The sequence below is a fragment of the Desmodus rotundus genome, chromosome 1 (genome assembly GCF_022682495.2).
Source record: "Desmodus rotundus isolate HL8 chromosome 1, HLdesRot8A.1, whole genome shotgun sequence".
NCBI classification, from domain to species: domain Eukaryota; kingdom Metazoa; phylum Chordata; class Mammalia; order Chiroptera; family Phyllostomidae; genus Desmodus; species Desmodus rotundus.
In genome coordinates, this window is record NC_071387.1 from 202630433 (window position 1) to 202656983 (window position 26551).

The window sequence follows — 26551 nt, forward strand, 5'->3', positions numbered from 1 at the left end:
GCAGGATGTGGTCGCTCTTCCCACAGACATCCTCCCGCAACCTAAATAACAGCCTCCGAGCCTCCACCTCCCCCTGGCCGCCCCAGGATTCGGCTGCACCAACTCTGGGACAAGAGTAAAACGCTTCCTCGGGGACCCGGAGAATGGCCGGCTGCGCCGAGTCCTGCGCGGGGCTCCCCGGGACCCACAGCACCCAAGGCCCGGAGAAGCTCTCGGGGCGAGGGAAGCGGGCACCACCGGGAAGGGGGATGGGTCCGAGGAGGCGGCCCCGGGCTGGGGTGCCCGCACCCCCGCCGGTCCCGTGCGCGGTCCGCCCCTGCCGCCGGCCCCAGTCTCGGCTCCACCCCAGCACCGCACCCTCGCCCGGGCCCGCGCCGCCCCGCGTTACCTCGGGTCAGATCCAACGGGACGTTCTCCTCGCCGCTGTCATTCCGCCCTGCGCGAAACAGACACACAGCCCCAATTAGGAATCGCTGGCAGGCCAGCGGCGCCAGCCCTGGCTTCGGCCAGCGCCCCGGCTCGCTCCCGCAGCCCAGAGCCAAGGGAAGGCAGGAGCCAGGGATGGCGGGCGCCGGGCGGTGAGGGCGAAGGCTACAGCGGGCTTACCTCGTATTCGGAGGTTCTTCAGCGAGCGACCGCGGCCGATCGCCGCCATATTGACGGGTTTCAGTCACAACACCGGAAACCTCGCCCAATCGCGCGAGAACCCCTTCCCCTCCCTGCGCGCCGCGCCCGCCCCCCGCGGCATCTTCCCCGCCCCTCCGCGGCGGCGGTTCCGCAGCGGGCGTTCAGCGCTCCGCGAGGCGATCCGGGGTCTGGGTGCTACTTGCAGCTCCTGCGTCCTCTGCTTCGTCAGTAGAAGGTTGCGGCGACGCGTCCGGTCCCCCGGGAGCATGCCTGTTGGGAGGGGGCATCTCCCACTAGGGGAATCCCATTGATGCGACTTTACAGCGTGGGAGATGCTTCCCCTTCGCCGCCGCGGAAACCGTGGTCACAGCCCACGGGAGGAGGCCGGGATGGGGCCGGCTGGCCACCTGCCGAAACCATCCTGTGTGATTTTCCTGCTTGCTTTCAAGCCCTGGGATAGGCTAGGCCACCCCCTCCCCTCCTTATTCATCAATTAAAAGGATTTGCACTGAAAACAAAAACAAACGCTGCGCACAGTGTTAACGTAACTCAGTTCCCTTCTGAGAGTCGCTTTGCTCCAACCAAGTGAACACGTAACAAAGTTTGTTTTCCATCCCCGCTCTGCCCTCCGTGCTAAGCGGCCTTGCATTTGATCTGCATAGCCACGCTCGACCGGGGGCTCCCACCAGTGGAAGCGGTCGGGGAAGTTCTGTTTAGCTGGAGTGCGGGGTGGTCGTCCCCGGCGGTGGGTTGGGTCGTCCCGCCTGCGGATGCCAGGAGGCCCGGGAAAGGGTTTCCTCTCCGCCTGGAACCGAGAAGGCTGCTGAGCGTTGTGCCCGGGTTTTCTGTCTGTGTAGCTGCTAAAACAGTGACTAAGATAAACGTGGGTTAATACTTTTAATGTGTAAGGCTAACAGTTGTTAACGATGGAGAGTTTAATTCTAGAAACTGCTTTAGCTAATTAACGTATAAACACCTGGCCTCTGACCCGGCAATTTTTCCTTAAACTACATTGACTTTAAAGAGAGGATGAGCGTTTTGTTGCCTCCTATTCCTCAACACTTGTATTTTTATTCCGGAGACTGGAAATTAATTGATAGTGGAAAACTTGCCTTAACCACCTCTCTTTCCCAGTGTCCAAAATGCAATGCCTGGCACAAATAAACGTTCGATATTTAACTAGTTGGTTGAGTAAATGCCCGGATTAGTTTGTTTCAATGCTTTTTCTTGGAGAAAAAAAAAAAAGGAAGAGCAATATTGGAGATAATAATTGCAGTCGCTAACAATAGTGAATAATTGGAAACACTTAACGCCCAAAGATTCATGAAAGTTATTGCAGTCATTAAAAATGATGAATTAGGTCTAGCATATTTAATAGGAAATAATGTTCATGATGTTAAATCAAGTGAGAGATTACAAAATTGCCATTTTTATTAACGTTTAAGATATATATCAAAAGTATACTTTATAAAATATTTTACATATCTGTGTAGGTAGAAAAAGTCTGAGGTAATATACATCAAAATGTTAACTGATTTTTCCCTCCTTAGTGAAATTACATATATACTATTTTTGTTCTCCTTTGCTTGTCTGTGATTTCAGAATGTCCTATAATTAATATATAGGGTGGGGCAAAGTAGGTTTACAGTGGTGAGTATGTGAAACAATTTATTCTTGTATTATTTCTTTTTTATTGTGTTATTTTCCATACTAACAACTGTAAACCTACTTTTGCCACAGCCTGTATGTCAATTGTAAAATAAGTTTGAAAAAGAAAAAGAAGAAGAAAAGCAGTATGGAGTAGTATCATCAGGAAAATAAATTAGGCACACTGCTTCCTTAATATACTATCCTCTGTACATTCCAGATCATTTTCTTGTTAGATACGCAGTCAGATACCTGCTGCTGATATTGCACTTAGATTCAAGGACGCACCACAATTAGAGTACTTTTTAAAAATATCTCCTGACATCACCAGTTATAATTTTAATAACAACCAACTTGCTCCCTCTTTTGTAGGTTTTAAGTCTTGGTGTAAATAATTCATTCTTCTTACGGTTTCAGGCAAAAATCACAAAACTTGAGGTCTGGCTAGAACATTAAAAATTTGAATTTCATCCCTCCTTGCATTCCCACATTTCACTATTTTACAAGAGTTGAAATCTATCAATGTAAATTCTATCAGATCCTTAAAATGTTTCATATTTTCAAATGTTTTTCTTATCCTTCTCTATTCTAAATTAACTCCATAATACAATTTAACTTTATTTCCTCTTTCAGTCTTTCATGAAAGTTGAGTACAATTGATCCACTTTTACATTATTTAGGGTACAGGGGAGCCTGAATTCAGTAGCCTTTCATCTTTATAACTGTATGTTCCTGCATAAAGATCATTATTCAATCACTCCATCTCTTCCAGGAGGAAAAAAACAATCATTTCTTTTCAGTCTTAAAGTGGAACTAGTTTTCCCTCTGTTACTTCCCCAGTCATTTGAATGGCTGTGTTCTCCACATGTGTTTTTAGGGTGAATGGCATTTCTGGAAAAAGGAACAAGTTCTTAGTGTTTGCAAATGACACTCGACCAAGAAGCAGGAGTTTAGGTAAATTTTAGTAAGGAACTCGCTTCACAATGTGTTTGCTTTTTAAGCAATAGCACTACTTTATTTTTTAAAATATCTTCTGTGCTTGCCAATTACCAGCCATTCCTCTTCTTGAAACTTGCTTTTCTTGCCCCCCCCCCCCCCCCCCCCCCCCCCCCCCGCCCCATTCCTGTTTCTTACTCATTTTGTTTACTTCTTCTTACTTCTCCAATTTTCCGGGTCATTTCGATTCTAATCTGGTCATTGAGAATGTGACTTCCTCTACTTAGTTTTCATTCCCCAACTAGGTTTCATTTTCTGTGTGAATGAATGTTTTTTCTCATAGTATTAGTCATTGATAAAAAGTATTATTTGAGATTAGGTCCAGGACCACACCTCTGACAGATAATTGCTTGATTCAGACGGTATACTGACCCCACTGATGGTCACTCTCTGGGGTCTACTTTCTGTCCTATTGCACGTGGATACTATTCTAGTTGATAAACCAAATCTTACTGGTTTCAGATACAGTGGTAACAATGATCAGAAATGTCTTGCTGAAATCTTAGTTCCCTTTATCTGTCTGCCTTATTACGTAGGCCATGTGAATGAAGATACAGCAAGTCAAGAACCACATTTGGTCAATCTTTTTTTTTTTTGTAATCTCTCTTCATAATTAAGCCACACATGTAACATTTAGATAAAGGCCATTAAAATGACAGGCAATGGGGTCCTGGCCAGGGAGCTCAGTTGGTTAGAGCTTCATCCCAATATGCCAGGATTGCAGGTAAAATCCCCGGTCAGGGCAGGAGGAAGAGGCAAACCAATGAGTGCGTAAATAAGTGGAACAAGAAAGAGATGTTTCTCTCTCTCTCTCTCTCTCTCTCTCTCTCTCTCTCTCTCTCTCTCTCTCTCTCTCCCTTTCTCTCCCTCCCTCAAATCAATCGATAAAAATAATAACAAAATGACAGGCAATGGGCAAAATTCAGCAAATGTTATAATACTACACAGGGTTGTTTATAAAGATTCTGCCTTGGTCACAGCCGGAAGTAGCCTTTTAGTATTGTTGCCTTAAATATCGATTTCTGTCAAAATCTTTAAATTTCATTTAAAAAAATTCTGTAAGACATAAAGGCCCTCTATGAACACAGTCTTAGATGAAGAAAAGCCTATGTTTGTGGAAGAAGAATTTGTAAATTTTATACAATTTTATTTGTAAAATAAAATTTGGAAGGGGGCGCACTGAAATTTCAACAGCGATTATCGTTGGTTGGTAGAATTTTGAGTGATATTTTTATCTTTTTTTATCCATTTTTATTGTCCTAAAACAAACTTTTACTTGTGTAATTTTTTAAAGGAAAATATTATAGAGAAATTTTGTTGGTGATCACAAACCACAATTATATGTATATGATTATAATAATTTGGTCAGGAAATGACCCATGAAAATTGTCTGTGCATCTCATTAAAATAATTTGCCCACATACTCCAACATATGTATATTTCTTTTTTTATTAAATAAAGCATAAAGGCAAAAAAATGGTTAAAAGTAATTTTTAATGTTATATTACTAATGGCACAAACAAAAGCAATGGGGCTAAATATATTTCATTGTTTTTAAAATTTCTTGTTCAATACTTTGTCATACAGCAACTCAAAAGTCTAATTCCAAGAAGAGTTTATTTGGATGTTGGGATTTAGTAGCCGAAACCTACAAAATACAAATTAAAAAATGGAAGAACTATTCTATTGGCTGCAGTTTCTAAATCATAATGTTTGTTTTTTTCAATCCTATCTATCAGTAATACAAAGTTTTTTTAATGTAACTTGGCTAATATCTATCTTTTTAAAGTATGTTTTCTTGATTATGCTATTATAGTTGTCCCAATTTTTTTCTCCCCTTTATCCCCCCTCTGCCCTGTACCCCCCCCCACCCTCTAGCATTGCCCCCTCTCCTTAGTTCATGTCCATGAATTGTACATATAAGTTCTTTGGCTTCTCTATTTCCTATACTATTCTTAACCTCCCCCTGTCTATTTTATGCCTACCAATTATGCTTCTTATTCCCTGTACCTTCCCCCCACCCCAACCTTTCTCCCTCTCCCCCTCCTCACTGATAACCCTCCATGTGATCTCCATTTCTGTGATTCTGTTCCTGTTCTAGTTGTTTGCTTAGTCTTTGTTTTTAGGTTCAGTTGTTGATAGTGAGTTTGTTGTCATTTTACTGTTCATAGTTTTTGATCTTCTATTTCTTAGATAAGTCCTTTTAACATTTCATATAATAAGGGCTTGGTAATGATAAACTCCTTTAACTTTGCATATTAAATGTCTATCTTTCTTAATGTCAACCAGTTTTCATAGGCTGGAAGACATAACATTCAGAAATTTTTAGCAAGTGGTTTTAAAACTCTTGATCCAAAGAATTTTTAGCTGGTTAGAAAAATCTGTTTCCAAGATTTTTAAGTGTGCTAATATTATAGAGGTGACATTGGTATTTTTAATTGTTTCAGAAAAAACCACAAAACTGTGGAAATAGTTTTTAAATATCTATTTTTGTAAATGCTCTGTAACACATTTATTTTGATAAGTAATAACTTTGTTATTGTTATCACATGTACTTTGAAGGGAAAAATTAATATTAAAAAAATATCCGATAAGTAAACATGAGACTGGAAACGACCAATCATCATGAAAAAAAGTTTGCCACTAAATAAACATGAAACATTTACATGGTGCAAAAGATTTTCATAGTCGCTCCCCTTCTCTTTTCAAAGTGTGAAAATTCAACTGCATTTTAAAGGATTTATTATATAAAATTATCACACGTATCTCTGTTCTTCTGTGAATCTCTAATTTTTAAATTTCACTTAAAGTGACTGTTTCATCGATTTTTCATAAAACATGGCTTTTACTAAGGAAGCTGTTTACTGATAATGATACACATTCCTTGGTACATCTTCACTTTGGGGGCACAGAAGTAGTTATTTGTGTATTTCATTGCTGAACAGAATTTAGCAAACACCTTAAGCTGGGACAAGTGTAGAAACGTCTATGCTTTCATCTAAATGTACTGCAAAACTTCTGTAATACCTGTTTGTTCGAATACCTTTTTCTTCAAACCTTCAGCCATTTTTCCCTTTCCCTCTTCCCATCTTGGTTGACTAATGTGACTGCATTTTAGTTTTGTCAACAAATTGTTTTCTTTGTGGGTTTTTTCCAGTCATTTTTTTTAGCACAGCAGGAAATGCCAATATATTCCCTCTTGATATATACCTTTTGGTCTGTTACTAAAAAGAAGTCTCTTTGTTTTGCAAAGCAACAGATTTAATCAACACTTCATGACTTGCAACATCACTGAAAAATATAGAAAATTACCTTCATATTGTCTATGCTTATTTTTAAATATTTTGCTAAATAGTTTTATATTATCATTAGCTAACATCTCAAGGAACAATATACACTTAGAGTTAAGTAACAGTAAAGAGTAATGTACAAAAATTCATATTTCATATAACCTAATTTCAATTTTTTAAATAGTGGCTGACATGACGTCTGATTAAATTATTGTTTTTTTTAATAGTGTGTAATGATTTTGTTGGAATGCTAACATCAGAGGTAGACGCATCTGATTTTTCATATTTTAAAATCTTGCGCTTGTTCTTTCATTATTTATGTTACATGCAGGTTTTTTTGCAAGTTCTCTTTAAGCTAAGTGTCCATTTTGAGAAGGATACTTTAAAATATACTCCTTTAGTCCACTTCCTGCATATACTACGTGGCCTTGTGTCCAAGCAGAAAGGACTCCTGAGGGAGTATTGTGGACTCCTCCAAGCCTCAGAATTTCCAGTCTTCCTTGGTGTCACCTCAGATGACTCCTGACAATTTAACTGACTGATCAAATGACAGTTTCATTGTTCATCTGTATCATAAACACCAATAGTTTAATTTTTTTCTTTCATTCGTTTTTTTTTTTTTTGGCTGAAAAACATTCCAAACTCCTCCATCAAAAAACATAAAAACAAAGTCACTCAAAGTAAAGGGACACTGGGCAAATAGAAAACTGGAGCCCTGGCTGGTGTGGCTCAGTGGATTGGGTGCCCGCCTGCAAACCAAGGGTTTACCAGTTCAATTTGCGGTCAGGGCACATGCCTGGGTTGTGCATGAGAACCCCAGTTGGGGGCATGTGAGAGGCAACTGATTGATATATCTCTCGCACATCCTCTTCTCTTTCTCACTCCCCCTCTCCCTGAGAATAAATAAATACAATCTTAAAAAAAAAAGAGCTATCCGGCAGATAAAAGCATACCTGAGATATGAAGACTATGAAGACTAAGGTAGAAAGGCAGAACAGGAGACTTTCGAATTAAGCCCAGACCGACCCAGGTTTGGCAGCGACCCCTGGCTTCCAGTAGTAGCAACTACAAACCCTTTCTGGGGAAAAGTCCTTGGCTCTTCACAAACTAAGATGAAACAAAAGCTTATGTTCAAACAACATCATTTGGAAAAAGTCACCATCAGTAATAATAAGAAATAAAAATAAATATACCTCCTGAACTTCAAATATTGATGATAAGAAACAGAATAAAAAGGAACTGTATATGACATGACCTTTAAAATGAAGAATTTCTGATTTCATCCATGACGGAAAATAGATGTTGGCTTTACTTTCTCACAATAAACAACTATTAATCTCGACAAAACTTGCGGACAAAGTTTTTAGGCTTCGGAGAATAGGTAACACAGCGCTGTGACCTTGAGGTAAATAAAAGAAACAAACAAGGTGAGCTCCACCACAAGGTGAGCTCTCTGATTTTCACCTGAGGACACCTTTCAAAATACAACGCAGGCTCTGGAACCCAAACAGATCACATCAGTCTCACCAGTTGAAGGAAAAAACAGCCTGAAGTTCAGACAAAAGGAGGCAGGTGAAATCTGAGAATGTCGGAGGGGAGGGAGCTGCACGGAGCAGGAGCTCTCCTCCAGAAACATGGAAACATGCGATTGGATCCCTCTGATTGTTTAGCTGAATTCGAAACTGCTTAACCGCAGGATGAGTCTCTGTGAGGCCTGGCGGAGAGCAGCTGCTGGGGGAATCCAGGAGTTGCTGATGGCTAGGAGATGGTAGAGGTCCAAGCAGCAAGAAGAGACACTGGTGAACACTGAGCGTTCAGATAAGATCCCCTGAAGGCTATCACTGAATTTAGGGAAAGAGCTGCTGGAGGCCCTGTAAAGGTCATAACTTAGGGAAAAATCTGCACCGCCCCCAAGATAAAGGCTGCTATAGACACATCCAAACAAAACCTAAAACTAAGTCTCAACAGGAAGAATCTGATCTGCAAGTAAATTAACGAACAAACGGGGGAACATCCTACAAAACTCATTAAAAAGAAAGCAACAGTATCTCAACTCTCCCATTTATAATGCCCAGCCTGGCATAAAAAACTATATTAGATGTAAAAAAAAAAATCAGGAAAACGTGATTCGTTGACATGAGAAAGAATAGTCCATAAAACAGATGCAGAGGTAACACAGATGTTGGAATTAACAGAATTTTATAAGTATGTTTGAAGATTTAAAAGGACAGTTGAACATAATGAATGAACAGATGGGGGTTCTGACTAGAGAAATGTATGCTCTAAAAAAGAATCAAGTGAAAATTCTAGAAGTGAAAAAACGATATAAAAATGTTAGAATCCATCAGAAGATAACATATGGGGCACTAAAAAAGAAAAAGGATCACTGAATTTGAAGCTAGACCAATAGAAAAAAATATGAGAAGAAAAAGACTGGGAAAAAAAGCCTTAGTGAGCCAAGTCAAAAAAAAAAAATATCAAGCAGTCTAAAATACATGTAATTGGAATCCCAAGAAAAGTAAAGAGAGAGATTAGGACAGAAAAAATACTGAAGAAATACAGCACTTCATGATGACATTTCGGTCTATGGCATACTGCATCTATATTGGTGGTCCCCTCAGATTATGATAGGGCTGAAAGTTTCCTATTTCCGAAGGATGTCATAGCCATTGTAACGCTGTAGTGCAACATATCCCTTGTGTTAGTAGCGATGCTCCCCAAACATACTGCACTCTGTTGTGTAGTAGTACACCATCACAGTTATGTACAGGACAGTACTGGGTAATGGAAATAAATGACTGTTACTGGTCCATGTATTGACTATACTATACTTATTATCATTACTGTAGAGTGGACTCTTCCTACTTAGTAAAAGTATTTTGCTATAAAACAGTGTGCCGTGTTACATCTGCAGCAGCCGCATCTCATGTTTACCGTATATCTTGATTGCATTATTTTCCCTGGTGCTTGATTTACTCTAGTGTTGTTTTCCACAGTACCATCCTGCACAGGCTTATAACCTAGGAGCAATAGGCTACACCATATAGCCCAGGGGTGTAGTAGGCTATACCATTTAGGTTTGTGTAAGTGTACTATGATATTCACATAATGAAATCGCCCAATGACGTATTTCTCAGACCATTTTCCCATCATTAAGCAGTGCATGACTAATGGCTGAAATGTTACAAATTTGATGAAAACTATGAAAAACACAGACCCAAAGAGCAGAATGAATCATAAACAAGATAAACACAAAGAAAAACACTCCCAGGCAAATTGCCAAATATCAAAGATAAAGAACAGAAAGATAAAATAATCAGAGAAGAGAGCAAAAGGCCGATTAACTATAGGCAAAAACAATGAGAATTACTGATGACTTCTGGTCAGAAACAATGCAAGCCAAAATTCAATTAAGTGACATCTTTAATGTGAAAAAGGAAAGACATATCTATAATCTAGAATTATATATCTTGTAAAATCAAATTTCAAAAAGGAAAGTGAAGTGAAACACTTTCAGATGTAAACATTTCAAAGAATTTGTCATGAGCAGATGTGTTCTACGATAAATGTTAAAGGAAGTCTTGCAGCCTCAAGGAAAATAACACCAGATGGAAATTCAGATTTACACAAAGGACAAAGAATGCCTTGCTCTATGTACAGTAAGAAAAAAGTCAATATATCGGTAAATAAAAAGATTTTTTTAAAGATAATTACTCATTTTAAACAAAGGCAACAACAATGTATTGTAGGCTTAACTTGTAGAAGAGAAATGTATAGAAAATTGGACAGTTGTAAGGTTATCATTATATATGAAGTAGTGCAATATTAGTTTAAGATATATGATGATTAGTGAAGAAGTTTACTATACAAATAGCCACATAGGAGATTAGCTGCCCTCTCATATTAAATATTATATTAAAAGTAAGTTAATTACATACTTCCTGATTTTAAGACTCATTACAAAGCTGCAGTAATTAAGATAGTGTGGTACAAAAACAGGAAGCAGAAACAGCAAACTGCAAGGAAAAGGAGACAAACACACAACTAGAGTTGAAGACTTCCTCTCTTTTCTCCACAGTCTACAGAACAAGTACACAGAAAAATCAGTCAGCTTATAGAGTACCTGAATAATACTTTGAACCACTTTACCTAATTGACATTTGCAGAATGATCCACTCAACAACAAAAGAATACCCATGTTTTTATTTTTATTTAAAAAATTATTTATTGTTTTTATAGAAAAAAAGCAGAAACATTGATTTGTTGCTCCACTTATTATATGTATTCTTCGTTTGATTCTTGTATGTGTCAAGACAGATGATTGAACCCACAACCTTGGGGTATCAGGACCATGCTCTAATCAACTGAGCTACCTGCCAGGGCAAATATTTTCAAGAGCAATTTAGCATATATGAAATAGAGAAACCTTCATAAATGCGCCCAGGGAAACCCCGACATAAATGTTTATAGTAGCATTGCTTTTGGGAGCAGAAAATGGGAACTTCTGTAGAAAAACGGGACTTCAGTAGAAAAACGGAAATCTCTGTGGTTTGTTCATTCAATGGTATGTTCCTTCCCAAACATAACAATTGACAAAAGCGAGTTGCAGAAATATGATACTAGTTACATCAAATATTAAAGAGTAAAAAACAGTCCTTGAAAAAGTTTGAGACACATACATATGTGATGAAAGTATAACAGAAATGAGTGGGAGTGATAAACACCAAAACCACGTGTTGGTGTTCTTTGAGAAGGAGGGAAAGGTCTACAGCCATACCACCCTGAACACGCCTGATCTTGTCTGAGAAAGAGGGGAGGAAGGAATAAAGTGAAGTACACAGGGAGCTTTAAATTTATTTATATTTTATTTAATTGTAAATTAATTTTTAAAGAGTGAGGGAGAGATGGAAAGCTGTTATACTATTACTTATGAACTTGAAATATTCAAAGAAATTGATCTTTAGACACGAAGAAACCTTAGAGGCAATTTGTGATGAATGAGAATCTGTCATTAATGTATGATCAGGTCACAGAATTGTATGTGCCCTGCTTGTTCACCCACCTTGCATGCCAGGTGAGGTTCCAGTGGTTTTAGCTGGTTTGTAAAAATCAAACCCACTTTCAAAGAATAAATATTTATTATATTTTGATAACAAAGTTAATAAAAATAAATCTTTTCTAAGTTCTAAAGACAGACTTGAAAGCCGACTCCCTCCTTTCGGTGTAATAAATCTTAGCCTTATACAAACCTCTGCAATAGACCCCCTACCACTGACCACTTTGAAGGGGACAATGCTACCCTTAATATGTAAGTCCTGGTGTGTTTGTTAAAAAGACAATTATAATACTTTGCCGTCGTTTCTTTTCTGAAGTTCCTGTAGATTTTACAGCTCATATTCTTTAATTTACCTAACATTAGTTAAATTGATTTTTTTAGTCTTGTAACTCCCTCTCCTGAAACTGGGCTTCTTAACTTATTCAACAGTAACATTTCTGATTGTCTTCTGTATCATAATGGAAAAGGAACCAACAGTTTGCCTAATTTCTGGCTTCTTTGTGTCTCATTGATATTTTCCATGCTTCTGTTGTTTTTTTGTTTAAATTATTCAGAACGATTTGGGAGCAGTGTGTAGCATATACCCACGGAAAGCAAGATAACCCAATAATTAAGATCTTGGACATGGAGTATAAGCCTAATATTGGCCATGTAACTTGGGCAAAGCATACATGGTCTCTAAGCCTCCTTTATTCACAGTAAAATGGCTTGACTTGTAGGATTGGCACAGACTTAAATGAGACCCAGCCCACAAACACCTAGCACAGTGTCAAGTGCACAGTCAGCCCTCAGACAAAGCCAGTGGGTGGGGAAGATGACGTGACGATGCAGCATTTATATGGAATTGACTTAAATCCTGAGACTGGATTGTTTTTTTTACCATTTGAGTAAATGAGTGAAAGATATAGATTACAAACATTCACCTTTCAACTGCCTCTCAACTTACATGCCCCGTATAAATTTGGTTACCTCGGCAATGTTGCAGCTGAAATGATGCGGGTTGCTGGCAGCACCCCGACAGTCCAGGACAAGCCCTTATGATTGAGGAGGGCCAGCTTTAGGATGTGGTTCATATAAGATTATGTCTCTTCTTTGAAGTGAGAAGCACTATTTCTGCTGGAAATTTACTTCTGATCTGTCCCTGTTAACTCACTGGCAGGTGCACCATCCCTCAGCTGCTGTAAGAATTGGCTGCTAGAGCCCACAGTTGCACCTTACTCCAGGGAATTGTCCTCAGACCAAAGGGCCAGTGGTGCTCAGATATGCCCAGCAGAGGAGATTGGGGTTGGAAGAGAAGGGAGCCTCTGGCAGCCAATGACTGCCTGGAGGAGGGGAGGGGTACAGACCAGCCCCTTTGCCTCAGTGTGCTACGGCTTAGTGGGGCTGTTCCTGCTTCAGTGTTCCTTCTGGAATCAGGCTGACCTTGGGCTGCAGCTGGACCCACATCTTTGCCAGCTGCTTTCCCTGAGCTACCCTGCTTCCTCACTCCTTACAGGGGTGCCCTGGGCAAGCCCCTTAACAAATCCGTCACCCAAGGATTCCAGTCTCCAGCTCTACTTTTGGGAACTCAGCCTAAGAAACCTTCCTAGTACGTGTACTTTGACAGGGGTCTTAGGAAGAACGGAGTTGTCTGTGTTGTTTCTCTCTAGATGAATGCCTAAAAAACCTTCACGTGTACTTGAATACTTTGTGGTTTTGGTTTGTAGTCCTGTACAAACCAAATGTAGTTCTCAGAGGTTATTAACCATCATAGCTCGGTAGATCTTTTTTAGATATGTACCTATGAAAGAAGAGAAACCAACTGACTATTCTGGTCCCCTGAGATATGTGGGTGGCGACAGCATTTTAATGCTTTTCTTAACATAGCTCCTACCACTCCAGTAGGAGCTCTGACGAGCATATCATATTAGCTCAGATACAATAACCTAAATTCCACCATAACTTAAACACTTCAGTACTGCTGCTAGAAACGTGATGGAAAGTCAAGCTTCGGTCTCGGTCGACCTGCTGTTGGATCATGCATTGGAAGGGAAAGAGATCGTTCACATGCCTGAATAAAACTCTCGATTAACTTGAAGTTTTTGAAAGACATTAGATCTTTTTCTAAGAATTGAGGTGAGAGGCCTGACATTGGTGGTCTTAGAAGGTATTTCTTTGCTCTCCTTTGCTAATAAAGACATGGCCACCAACAGTCTGTATATTAGCTATTGACTCTCATTCTCATTTGGGCAAGGGCCAATCCACAATCTGACTTTGAATTTCTGTTCTGTTCCAGGCCATGGCATTTGCAACATATCAGGTGCTGAGGAGTTTGTGGGCAACAGCGTTGGTTTTCGTGATTGCATGCCTAGTAGGCCTTTCCGTGGCATTTGGTGCTGCTAACAGAAATGGAATCTGGGTGTTGCAGGCACTAAATAAATTTTTTCCATCACTCACCCACACAAAGACTCATTATGGGCAGGTTGGATGGCTGCAGAATAACGTGTGCTTCATCTGACTAATTTCCCATCGTAAATGGCCAGTGGTGCGGACTCACCACATGGGTCAGGTCTGGCCTACAGGGACAATTTGTTTGGTCTGCCTAGTTCATTTCAGAGAAATTGAGTCAACTGGGAAAATAGTAGACATTATATATATAGACCTTGATAATCATTTTCTTTTGGAAACTGAAGGCTCTATCAATACTGGACTCACAGTCCATCAGAGTTACATCATATTAACACTAAGGCACAGATGGGAAATGAATGGCAAATTCAGGGTGGAAAGCTTGAGAACTGTTTGTGGATGGGTGGGTAGTGTGTAGGGAAAGCGCATAGTAAAGGGCAGTCCCCTGCACTGGCCACCTCAGGGACTGGTTGCAAATCCAGAAGGAACAGGGAGAAGGAGAAGACCTAGAACCCAGAGAGACAGCACAAGGTGAAGAAGCCTGTCTGACAGAGCTGTGACCTTGGGGGAAGGACACAGCCACCTGTGATGGGACCTCAAGGACGAAGCTAGAGGAATAAATGTCCAAACCTCACTCTCCTGTCCCTCTGATTGCTCGCTAGTGCTCCTGATTGGCAAAAAGAGACTGGAAGGTCCAAGGCAAGGGGGCCTCTTGAGGCAGTCCGTAAAGGTCAGTCTTGGGGGCACAGAGCAGAACAGAGAAGGTCAGAGAGAGGGATCTGGGGGCCAAACCAAAAGTGGCCAGCCCGATTAGCCACTCAGTCTTGTACACAGAGCTCATATTCTACTGTTTGCTACAGCCTCACCCCAAAGCTACCATCACTTGGCTCTTACCACTTATTGTCATGTTGACACTATAGTGTTTCTTGTAGGAAAGAACCATTTCCCCACCAGTGTCTCTAACCAAAGGGAGCCAGAAAAAAAGAGAAGACCAAGTTCTTCAAGAAAAACTGCTAACGTGTGTATATATTTATATGTGTATATATTTATATGTATACATATAAAATATATACCACCATTTTCCTTGTAAAAATATCACTATGTGTTTAATATATAAATAAAATGTACCTGCTGTGTGTGCATCTCTCTCAATATAGCTACATGTATATCTATACCGGCAGGTCTCCCTACACTGTGGCGGCAGGAAACACCAGGTACAAAATGCTGTGGCATACTGGAACTTCATACTCAAATGTAGAACCTGGGCCTGGCACGGCCATTATACTTACTCATTTTTACAAAAATTTTATTGTGTTTTACCTTAAGTGTTTCTATATTACCCTCAAATATCAGCTGGCAAATAACTGGGGCCCAGAACCAGTTTACTGCCATTGAAATCATGCTCATCTTGATAGCATTCCATTGCACTGACATGTTCAGAGTGTCCAGTAGCAAACTAGCAAGCAGGGTGATAATAGTGTGTCGGCCAGTGCTCTAAATGCTGAACTATGTACAACCCTGTAAAGTAGGTACTTTCGTATTTTATAAAAGAAACTTCTGAGGCTGTTAGCAAAGTCCAGAGTCTTGTTTGAGGTGACATATCTTAGCTGGTAATCTGAAGCAGGAGTCAGGAAATGATGTACACAGTCACTGAAAGGAACCTTTGAACACGCAGCACAATTGTGACAATAGAGGCAGCGTCTGCAAGTATTTCAAAATTAGTAATAATAATAATAATAAGTGATATTTGAGTCCTCATGTGTCTGTCCAGTACAATGTTTAGCATTTCACAGATGGAATAAGAAATAAATTATTAAGAAAAATTGCATATCTATCTTTTCAAGAAATTTAGATCTTTGATTGTCCCTCATCTTTCTTATGTTTTCATCTTTCCTCTCCACTAGATCCTTCTCATTAGCTTTTGAATAAGCTCAAGTCTTTTCTGTCTTAGAAGACAAACCATTCCTCAAAACAAAATTTAAAAAAGCCTTTTAAGTTTTCCTCCCTGGCTATCACTTACATCCTGTTTCTAAGTTTTAGGGTGTAATTCCTATAATGAGGTGTCCATAATGTCTGCCTCAATGTTCTATGCTCCCTTTCATTGGTGGACGTGGGCTGCCAGACCCCGTTAAGGAAGCGGTGAATTGCTGCATACAGCTGCCCTTGCCAGCTGTCTGCTCCTTCAGGGTCTGTCTCAGCTTCAGTCATCTGGCACAGGCTCATGCCCTTCCCAGGCGGCCCAGTATTGTCATAATAGAGGTGGGAGCCAAAGGGCTGGCCATGTGGGCCCGAAGGTAGATATCTCAGAAGGGCAGCATTCACTCCCGAGGTTCTCATCTGGCTAGCTGAAGATGTTTGGTGGCTAAACGTTAAATTAATATTAGAGCAAATTAAAAATTGATTAAAAACTTCTTTCCCCAGAGATTCTGATACAGTTGATCTGAGGAGGAAGATGTATATTTTGACAAACTCTTAGCTGTGTTGTATTCAGTTCAGATCCTCTGGAAAGCCGACACCAATATGAGGTGAAAATGCATTAATTTTTTTTTTCCTGAGCAAAGTACATGTGTGAGAGGAAATGGAGAGGAAGCTGGGGAGGGCTGGAGGAACCATCAGAGAACAATGCCAGTCTGACTCCAGTGAAGGGAGGGATGGTTGGGTAGAAGTATCTCAGAGTGCTATGTAAGGTAAGGAGGGCTTAGCAAGGCTGTTGGGTGGTCCTCAAACCAAAGTCGCCACCTGAGTGCTTTGGGACCTTTCAGGAAGAGGCCAGGCAGGCCCAGGCATTGGCTATACAGCCACTGGTCTGTGGGGCGGGGTGGGGGGGCGGGGAGGGCATGGTGTGGGCATAATTGGCGATGGATTTCAGAGGGCAGAAACTGGGGTCTTTGGTTAGTTAAGCTCCCCATCATCGGGGGTCTGTAAGGCACATCCCCTATGGTTCTGAGACAATAGAATGAGAAAAGGAAGATAGAAATGGGCTGTCGTGGGAGAGGTATTTGAATTCAAGGCAACGGTTCCTGCTGTTTTTGAATGGGAAAGACTTCAATGTATTTGTAAAGCTAGATGAGGGCAACTGCACAAGGGGAGAAGTTAAAGGAAAAGAAGAGGAGGGAAGAAAAGATGGATAGGTCTGCTGATGGAGGGTGTGTGTGCATAAGGGGGTGGGGGGGGGAGAGAGAGAGAGAGAGAGAGAGAGAGAGAGAGAGAGAGAGAGAGAGAGAGGGAGAGAGAGAGAGAGAGATTGAGAAAGGGAAAGAGAATAAATTAATTGTGGAGCAAGAAAGCTCCAGAGCAGGCAAGAGGAAGAAATGGGATAAAGGCTGTGGCTTTGAATCTGAAAAGTGACATCTTATTCTCCACGCTAGTGTTTGGATAAGGGGTAAGGGTTGAACACTGTTGGAAGTTGAAGGCAGTTGCACTTGGTTATCTGAATGTCTACCATGAAATGAGACTGTGATCAGGAGCACTGATGGAAGCTTTGTTCCTGAACAGGAGGTACCCCTCCTCTGAGGCTGAAGCAAAAAGATCAGAAGGGCTCAGGGGTGGCATCAAGTCACAGGGGGGGGAGGCTGAAGGTATTATTTATTTGTGGCTCTTCTCACATGACAAATTCCATACATAAGAGTATAACAGAAATAATATTTAGTATGTTAAAATTAATACTTCAAATATTTATTCTATATTAAGATGGCTGTTTATTACATAAATCTTTCATAGTTGTGTGTGTCTATTTCTTGGTTGTATACATCCAAACTAAAATATTCCATTGACCTAATTTGGAATTTTAAAAACTGATACTCTATTGAATTTATTCTGTTCTCAATCAATCAGAAAAAAAATAACTGGAAATATACTGTCAGTGTATTATGTAAATTTGTGATCAAATTTAACAAACAAAAAACATTCTGAACTATGTGATTTTATCTGGTATTAAATTCATCGTGTGAGCATATACTGGTTTCCCTATCAAAAAGTAGACATCAAAGTATTTCAAAATTGGCAGGGACCTTTGAGGTCAGTGGCTTCTCTTTGGGGGGCTTCACTCTTCCAGAATCTATAAACTGAGCAAAAGAAGTTGATCTATTTTCAAATTTCAGTGTATCTAACAGAAATCCCACTTTACCCATGCGAAGGCTTTGAGGTTCTTTACAATCATTTGAAATTATTTCAATTCCTTGAGGTCACTCTTCAGAAACTACTTTCTTGGGTGTCAGGACTTTGTATTCTGTATCATGGTACTTAGTGTTCTTAGCATTTGGGGCCCCGATGCTTCACGTTTTGTTTCTCGGCTGCTTTGGGAAGAGGGTGCGTCAGCAGGAACACCCCAACACAAACACTAGGGTTTACTGATTTACCCTCCCTCCGCTGGATAACTTTCCAGTAAAGTGGTTTTTAAAAGAGCTCCACAGAGGTCATTGAAAAACAAAACCAAAAACTAAAAAAAGTCTTCATGGTAAAGAAGCACCATAACAGAGTAATTTCGAAGCCCAAATTTCACTCTGCATAATTTTAGGGTAATCCACCTTCATTTCTACTCCAGTTACAACAGATCTTTAAACAGAATACAGAACTACCCTGTTAGCATGTGAATCTGAAAAAAGAAAACTTACTTTAGATTCTTCTTTAGTTTTAATCTTAGGTGTGCATCCCAAATGCATACATTCTTATGAAATAATTAACACATATTCACAATTAACAAATAGGGACAAACTTTATACAAAATTCTGCTACTAGTATAATTTTGAAAAATATTTAACCCACCAGCAAGAGAGAAGAGACAGTCAAAATTAGAGGTAAACAATAGTTTTCTTCTTGTGGATGTTTTAAAATGTCCTATTTTCTATTTCTTTATGGTTCTTCCTTATATTTCTTTAGACAACACAGTCATTTCTTCTCGAATAATTTTTTTGACATGGGGGTTGCTATTGATGGCCTACAAGAAGCATCTTTGTAAGTAGAGCTGAGGCAGAAATGGGCTGTTTAAATATTTAATAATTCCTACATTTCATGATACAATCTTCCCAGATGTTGATTAAGCAGAGAGATCATTTTCTAAGTCCAGATGTCAAAACTTTATCAAGATAATCATAATTTTATAACAAATGATAAGTGGTTTTGTACATTCATTTTCTGTGGTAACTGATAACATAAGCCATTTCAAGCCCAGACTTCACGTAGGTATCAGATGACCAAAGCTGAGGGTCAGTCATTGTCATAGATGCAACCTGAAAGAAAAACCCCACAAATTTAAATAATGTCATGCAAAACACATACTATGTGAGTATTCCAAGGTTGGAAATATGGTTGATTCTGACGCTGCTGGGTTAGGATTTTGAAAAGTAGAGGGTCATACACTTATCTAACTCTACTGCTCAGTATTCGATTCCAATGAAGTTTATGGACAAATTTATTCCCTATCAAAATGAGACTCGGGGTCATCTTATTTTATTTGGCACTGAATGAAATGAACTTTGTGGAAGTCTTTCTGAATGAGGATGAAAATATTAAATAGCAGTAAGGGTAAATTTAAAAGGAGACTAAGGGCAACACGACTAACACTACGCCTCATGTCAGTTGAGATTAATTTTTTATATCATGATTTAGGAATAGATAATGCTTGGGGAATACTAATTTTGTAGGTTATGAAATAAGTACCAAATACACATATGTTTTTGTGGGAAAGCAGTTGGGCAAAGATGTGGCTTCATAGTATAATAAAAAATTCACCAAATATTTTCTTACTTCTGTTTTCAAAAAAAAAAAAAAAAGAGATTTTTCCTTGATTTCCAGTCATGTGTAAAAATAATTCTTTTCATTATACAAGCTCATGTGCCTTTTCTAACATTTTCAAGTGATTCAAATTCTGATCAGATCGGAAGGTTCTAATTAATCCAGCAAGCTATTTTTAGTACTTGTAAGAACAGTAAATTCCTGTTCTCTGTGGCCGGTGCCATGGGAGACTCACCGTCAGCAATATCATCATAGATTTCTCCATCACTGTAAGGGTAGAAAACAAATTTTATTTTAAAGAAAGTATCTTTTTAGCATTGAAGCAATATTTAGAATAAAAGCTTAATACATGATTTTATATGACACAGGCATTGAAGGGTGAGAAGTTACTCTGCATTTATAAGTAGGAAGAAATTTCATTTTCATCTGCATCTTCTTCCATTGGCTTCATCTAACCCTCTGTTTCATTACAGAAAAACCCCACAATTTATTTCTGATTGTCAGACACATCGGATAATGGAAACATGCCTCAAGAGCACAGACCATGCCTTACTCTTCTCCAGACCCGGCAGTGAGCCTAGCACACAGCTGAGCTCGGTAAGAAGTGTTTTTGTTGAACTAAACAAACTGACAAATCATGAAGCATTAGCACTGCTGGAGGTTCTAATCAAAAATTGTTAAAGGATTCATTATACCTGTTAACATCAGATTTATACTTTCACTAGAATTTCAAATGTTAAATGAAATACAATGATATTTGACATAGGAAATGGATGCATCATTTTTGCATGTTTCTAAGTATAATTTACAAATATTAATTATAAAACATATACATATTAGTTATAAAATGAGTAGCCAAGATATAGTTACTATGGTGATTCCTATGTTATATAATTCTAAAAGTATTTATGGTGATAGGCAGCATCCCTAATAATAGTTCTGGTTATTTTTACATATTTTAGGTTTTACCTGGCCCCGAATCCTTGTGAAATAGTCTATTCTGTTCGACTGAGCACCTTCTAAGTACCAGGAGATATAAATATGAGTAAGATACACGCTTTGATTGCAAGAAGCTTATAATCTAATGGAGGAGAAAATGACATACTTGTAAAACTAGAAAGCATTACAAATACTAATATAGCCTTGAAATGTAGGGTGCAGTTTCAAAGCCCAGAAATGGAAGGTGACTTTGTCACTTAGACCAGACTGCATTCGGTTCCTGTACTAGCTCTGCGCTTTTGCCACGGAGCAGCCGCAGGACCTTCAACCGCTGCCAGCTGTGGCAGATGCTCTGAGGTCCCTGTGTATTCTGTTTGGATCCTTTCTCGGAGATGGAGGGAGGCTTTGGCTAATGGAAATCTGATACAAATGCAAGGAGCACAGATTTTCTTACTATTCATTCAGAAGAATCATAAGTATTCGCTTTACTAAGTGGTAAACCAATAATCACTTACAGTGTACACTTTCTAAACCCCCTCTCAGTCATCCCTCATATTCACTGGGGAAGATGTTGTCCCATTATTAGCACACATTCTCTCTTTGAAATTCCTATCTTTCATAGAATAAAACCAACTGAGAAGTCCCATGGCCAGCACCATGATTAATGCTCTGAAGAAAATAAAAGTATTATGAATATTTTTCTTTTGACTCTATTCTGGTTTACAGACAGAGCCCTTAACCCTGATTTGTCTCTTCCTGCTGGTGCTGGGTTGTTCATGGACACAGTTTGTGAATCCTCCTTGATTATTTTTAGGCTGGATTCTGTAAATCTTTGTATTGGAATATGGCATAACTGATAATGGAGTTCTTTTCTTGTGTCAGTTACTAGGGACAGAATCTCATAATGTTTTGGGGGACTCAATAGCACACTACTACCAGACTGTGACAACGTCTTATTCATAAGAATAGAAGAATCATTGACTACTATCTCATTTCTGGCACGCCTCCCAAAAGACAACTTAATGCTCTACTATGCCTGGCATGAGTGAAGAAAAGTCCTCCAGTTAAGGGCCAGACCTTAAACTGTTAATAGGTGACACTGTCACGGACTGTGTAGACAGTAATTGGTCCCTGATCATTCAATTCAACCAACTGCATGAATCAGGAAGTGAAATGCAAAGTAGTGATGAAAGTGTTAGTGGCTTTGACCTGTCTCCCATGTTTGCAGTGTGTCTCCAGTGAATGCATACAACTATGAACTGTACAATGATGAATGAGAAGGGTTTCTTGTCTATTTAAAGTGACACTTCATGAAACCGTTAACTTTATTGTGGGTACTGACACTTATATAACATTAGTATAGCATATTGTTTTCAAATGTATGATAGTTCAGTAGACCATATTATTTAAATGATATTAAGAATCTTTCCTAAAGCAAAGCATACATTTTTTTACAACTATAATAGGAGAAGAAAAAGGGCTTACTTGTCCACCAAGTTACTCCGAAGAACATAACCATCTATGAAAGAAAAAGGAAATGAATTTTATTGGTAGTACAGACTTGAAAATCTTTACTATTTCTTTTAATGTAACATAGTATATTGAATAATTGTATCTGTCTTCAAATATGACCCATTTTTCTTGTGTCTACTTTTCTTTCCTTTCTTCTTTTCTCTCTAACTTTTCTCTTTCTTTCCTACATGTCTCTTTTTCTCCATTTACAATGCTTCTTCCTTTCCCCTATAAATAAAAAAAATGTTTTTACTCCTCTAAATTAATGCAGGTTATAGTATAAGGTTCTTTGAAATTTTAATCTATTTTCTAAAGTGATACCCAGGTGACCCATTTGAGGAAGACTTTAATAAGCATAGTTTCTCCAGTTACAAAAGTAGTTCATAGGTAGGTATTTTAAATACCACCACATCGAAGACTTCACACACCAAATGTTGTAATATTGGGCAGAATCGGGCCTCCTTTCAGATGCCAGCTCTCGCGGGGCTGCTTGGGGGAGCACACATTCTAATGGTCTCAACACAGCTCTGGGATGTTCAATATCTTCCTCCAGTGCTTGTGCTATTTGACATTTTCATCTGTTATCGAACAAATTATTACAGAAGAACACATACAAGGGATTTAGTAACTCCCTGGGTAAGTAGGAAATAGACCATATTTTATATAAGAAAGCAAAAAAAAAAAACCTTGAGCACCTTATGTTTGCCCCTCATAGTGTAAAATACTCTTAGAAAAAATATGGACCACTATCTTCAGGAAATGTCTGCTGCCATCTAATTATCATAACCTTTCAGATTATTAGTTCTGTGTTACTGCCTGAACCCTGTTGTATGCGGGATATCAGTACCATTGATTGCCTTGCCAACACAGCCTCTAAATCACGTCTTTCACTGAGCCAATCTACTGGTCTTGATCCACTTAACATATAGTTTGTGTTCTAAATCAGAGTAAATATGTAAAAATTATAAAACAGGAAGCTCATAAGCAGAGGTTTATACAAGTGATAATGAACTTACTTAAATACCTTGAAGTCATATTATTATTGATTTAACATGTAAAAACATACTTTTAAAAAGTTAGAATCATACAACTGAAATTGTCAATTAAAAGTTAAGACAACAAACTTTCCCTTGAAATATTCCAGTGTCTAAAAACATCACCAAAATATTTTATCCAGAAATTCACCACCTTCAGATAAAAACTGTTTATAAGAATAACACTGGAAAAAGAAAGAATCAAGGTTTTATTTGAATTCCTGTAGTATGGAAGTAAGTGAAGCATGCTTCTAAATGATGAAAACACAGTAAAGGACTATTTTATTCCAAGTATGAAAAATTAGACCATCATATACTTTCTTTTTGATTTTAGTCAAAGCCAAAGTAGAAATTATTAATGTAAGAACATCTAAAATTAATACTCATTATCCTGGGGTACTCTTTGATATCACAGTTCTTTCATTCATTTCACGCTAACAGACTTGGAACAATTAAGGCCTATATCATAATTTAACACAGTTATACGTGTGTCTCTCAAAGGAGGAAACTGGTGCAGAACACAGGGTGTTAGAATAAATGGTGGTTTTGTGTCCGGTTCCAATAACGGGCATCTGTCTTTCCCTGCACTTCCGTCTGGGGGCCTAAATAAAACGTGAGCACTTCTCTATAGATAGTAACAGGCCCCAACTTTTTTTAGTTAAAATTTGTGGTTTTATCTTCATTTTGAATTTTCTCTTAAAAATTGGGAAATAAAACAATACAACTGTGTTTCCATGATACATTCATGTTTAAGTTAAAAATTTAAAAATAACGACATATATGAACAGAAGCTTTTAGCAATCACGTCATTCTCATTGTGAGTTATTGGGGCTTTGTACTCTCTCTGAACTAAAATTAAAAGGCAGAAAATTAGAGAAATGTGTAAGAAATTATAAAGTGTTGGATGAGACTGGAAGTATTCCAGCATCAAGCATATTTCTGGTTTAAAAAATCTTTGACAGATTAACAGTAACAAAGATAAAGAGAATATAATCATGATTTTGGAAATCAATGGTTTTTATTTTCCTGTGCTGTTAGGTAAACTGCTTTTTAAAACTCAATTATGTAAAAACTATATAGACCTGGATAAAATACTACCTGTAAGTAAGCACTAAAACAGACCTTTACATGCCAAAGTTAATAACTCATGATGTACATCTTAATTATCTAACTTCACAAAATAAATTATAAAGATATATTCTCTTAGATTCTCAAAGCCCTCTTACATTTCCTCCTATGTCTTCCCTGTTCAAGACTTCTAAGGAATGGCCTTCTCTTCTGTTGTATGCTCCATTTTCATTGCTGTTGTATGTGTGATACATAAACATCAATGATTTGCAAATATTTTTAAAAAATGTATCAAGGAGATTAAGTGTGGGACAGCACTGTCCTGCTGTATTTTAGTTCCCTAAAATGATGCGATGACTGGGGGCTCGTTAGCTATAAAATGACTATTGAATAGTGTCTTCACAGGGCTGGGGACTTTCTCTACAGCACAGTGTTTGCCGTGTAGCACGTTTAAACGCTCTGCGGAAACTCCATTCCGTGGGAAGCATGCATCAGGACAGACACACATGACTTGCTGTGAGTTTTTATATAATCTCTCCACTATAGTTTCTAGAAATAATTTCTTTGCAGTAGAAAAATGTTCTCTTTGCTCACATGTTCCATGTGCACCCATCATAAGGGAATGATAATGAAAAGTACAAACAAATAAAATTAATTAAAAAAAAAACACCTTATGGCTCTGTCTCACGGAGAATGAGTGCCATGTTAGTTAGCCCCGTGATATGGTGGGTTTGGACAGAGATTCTCACAATAATCTCACAATATGAAATTGTTATTTGGAATCCTCACACTCAGAGAGCGGAACACAGTGGCTTGCAACAAATGTTTTGAAATATGTGGTGGGGTAGAGCTAGTTAAGAAAGTAACACCGCCCCGCATATGTGCCGGGTGCTGCCTTCACGGAACGCTTGCTCGCTGCCGTGCAGCTGTGAGTCCCAGGACTGGTGATGCCTCACCTTTCGCAGGGGTGTTGTGAACACGAAATTACTAAGGAAACAGATACCATCTTTCAGACACGGGCGGTACCTGCATTCTCATAGTTTCCTTTTTTTTACTTGATAAAAATGACAACTTTTAATATTTCCTCATTATTTCACTTGTTGTGAGCAAGTCCAGATATAAAATTAAATTTACTCAACTTGGTCTCATGCAGTTTAAAAACAATGAAATTGCATTCCATAGATTAACTCAGGCAAGTGGAACAATGTCCAATTTCAAGGAAAAATACTCATAATGTAATAAAAAGAAAGAAGACTATGCAGTGTATAATACTGAATAGAAATTATTATGGTATCCCAGTTTTAGAAAACTTCTCTCTCCCTCTCTCTCGCTGTCTCTCTCCCCCTCTCTTATTTCTGAGGCTTCAAATCAGGGTGAATTCTCAAAGTTCTGAATTCAAAATATTTTCTTCAGTGGGGATGTGTTACTTTCAAACTGAAAACAAAATTACCTAAGCAAAGAAATGATCAACTGGATTTGGGAAAACTTAAAGCACCTTTGAAATCCCCTTTTCTCTGATGCTCCAAAGAAATGGAGGTCATTTTAGCCACAAATAACTCAGCTTATGTATCATTGCATATTTTTGTAGAAATTATTTCTCCAGTGACAAGAGGTGGGAAAACTCACAGCTTATGAGACATTGAATTTTGGGATATGCACCAATACTAGGGAGAAATTCTAAACATCTGGGACCGCACCAGAAATATCTACTACGGGTCTCCACGCCTCTGCCATAGCACTCACAAGTCAGCGGTGAGAGCTGATCAGGTGGGATACCGCCCGAGAAACTGGCGTGTCCTCCCTCCACAATGGGAAGGGATTACTCTTAATGCTTTAGCCTCTATTTCCTATTGTTACCAACCTTAGGTTTGAGTAAGCGATGCTTTCTTTCCTTTGATGGATTAAAGAAGGGGGAGTAAGGAAAATGCTAGGGTCACCATGGTGTTGGATTGCAAATGCCTTTGCTGCTAATCACAAGATGTAGAAATAAGGAACTGAAAGGTTGAAAAGCTCCGAAATGACATGCGACAAGTGAACCACGTTACTAAGGCTCAGAGAGAGGACTTCTGTTTTCTAACCAGTTCAACTATTCAACAGACATTTTCCTGTGAGTGTTCGTGTGCCAGACTTGTATCTGGTTCTCTGGCTGCAGTCTCCAAATTGTCAAATGCAATTCAGGAAGCCCTAAGCAAGGTACCAGGCACTGTAGAATGTATTGGCATAACAATGTTGAGAACAGTTCATTGAAGCTACTCTCAGAGTCT

At 38.9% G+C, this 26551-nt stretch overlaps 2 protein-coding genes across 5 annotated transcripts in view; both read right to left on the reverse strand.

Annotated features, from left to right (window-relative positions):
* RICTOR (RPTOR independent companion of MTOR complex 2) overlaps positions 1 to 734 on the reverse strand; it is a 99614-nt gene extending 98880 nt beyond the window's left edge. For both annotated transcript variants that reach the window (XM_053914465.1, XM_053914457.1), the window contains exons 1-2: positions 607 to 734; positions 389 to 436 (exon numbers count right to left, since the gene is read on the reverse strand). In XM_053914465.1, the coding sequence (XP_053770440.1) occupies positions 389 to 436; positions 607 to 655 (97 nt within the window). In that variant the 5' untranslated portion in view covers positions 656 to 734. The remainder of the gene's footprint in view (positions 1 to 388; positions 437 to 606) is intronic.
* Positions 735 to 18696: 17962 nt separating this feature from the next.
* Positions 18697 to 26551, reverse strand: part of FYB1 (FYN binding protein 1) — a 144287-nt gene continuing 136432 nt past the window's right edge. For all 3 annotated transcript variants that reach the window (XM_024578526.3, XM_024578525.3, XM_053914467.2), the window contains 3 exons: positions 22159 to 22192; positions 19970 to 20001; positions 18697 to 19229 (listed from right to left, as the gene is read on the reverse strand). In XM_024578526.3, coding sequence (XP_024434294.3) covers positions 19207 to 19229; positions 19970 to 20001; positions 22159 to 22192 — 89 coding nt within the window. In that variant the 3' untranslated portion in view covers positions 18697 to 19206. The remainder of the gene's footprint in view (positions 19230 to 19969; positions 20002 to 22158; positions 22193 to 26551) is intronic.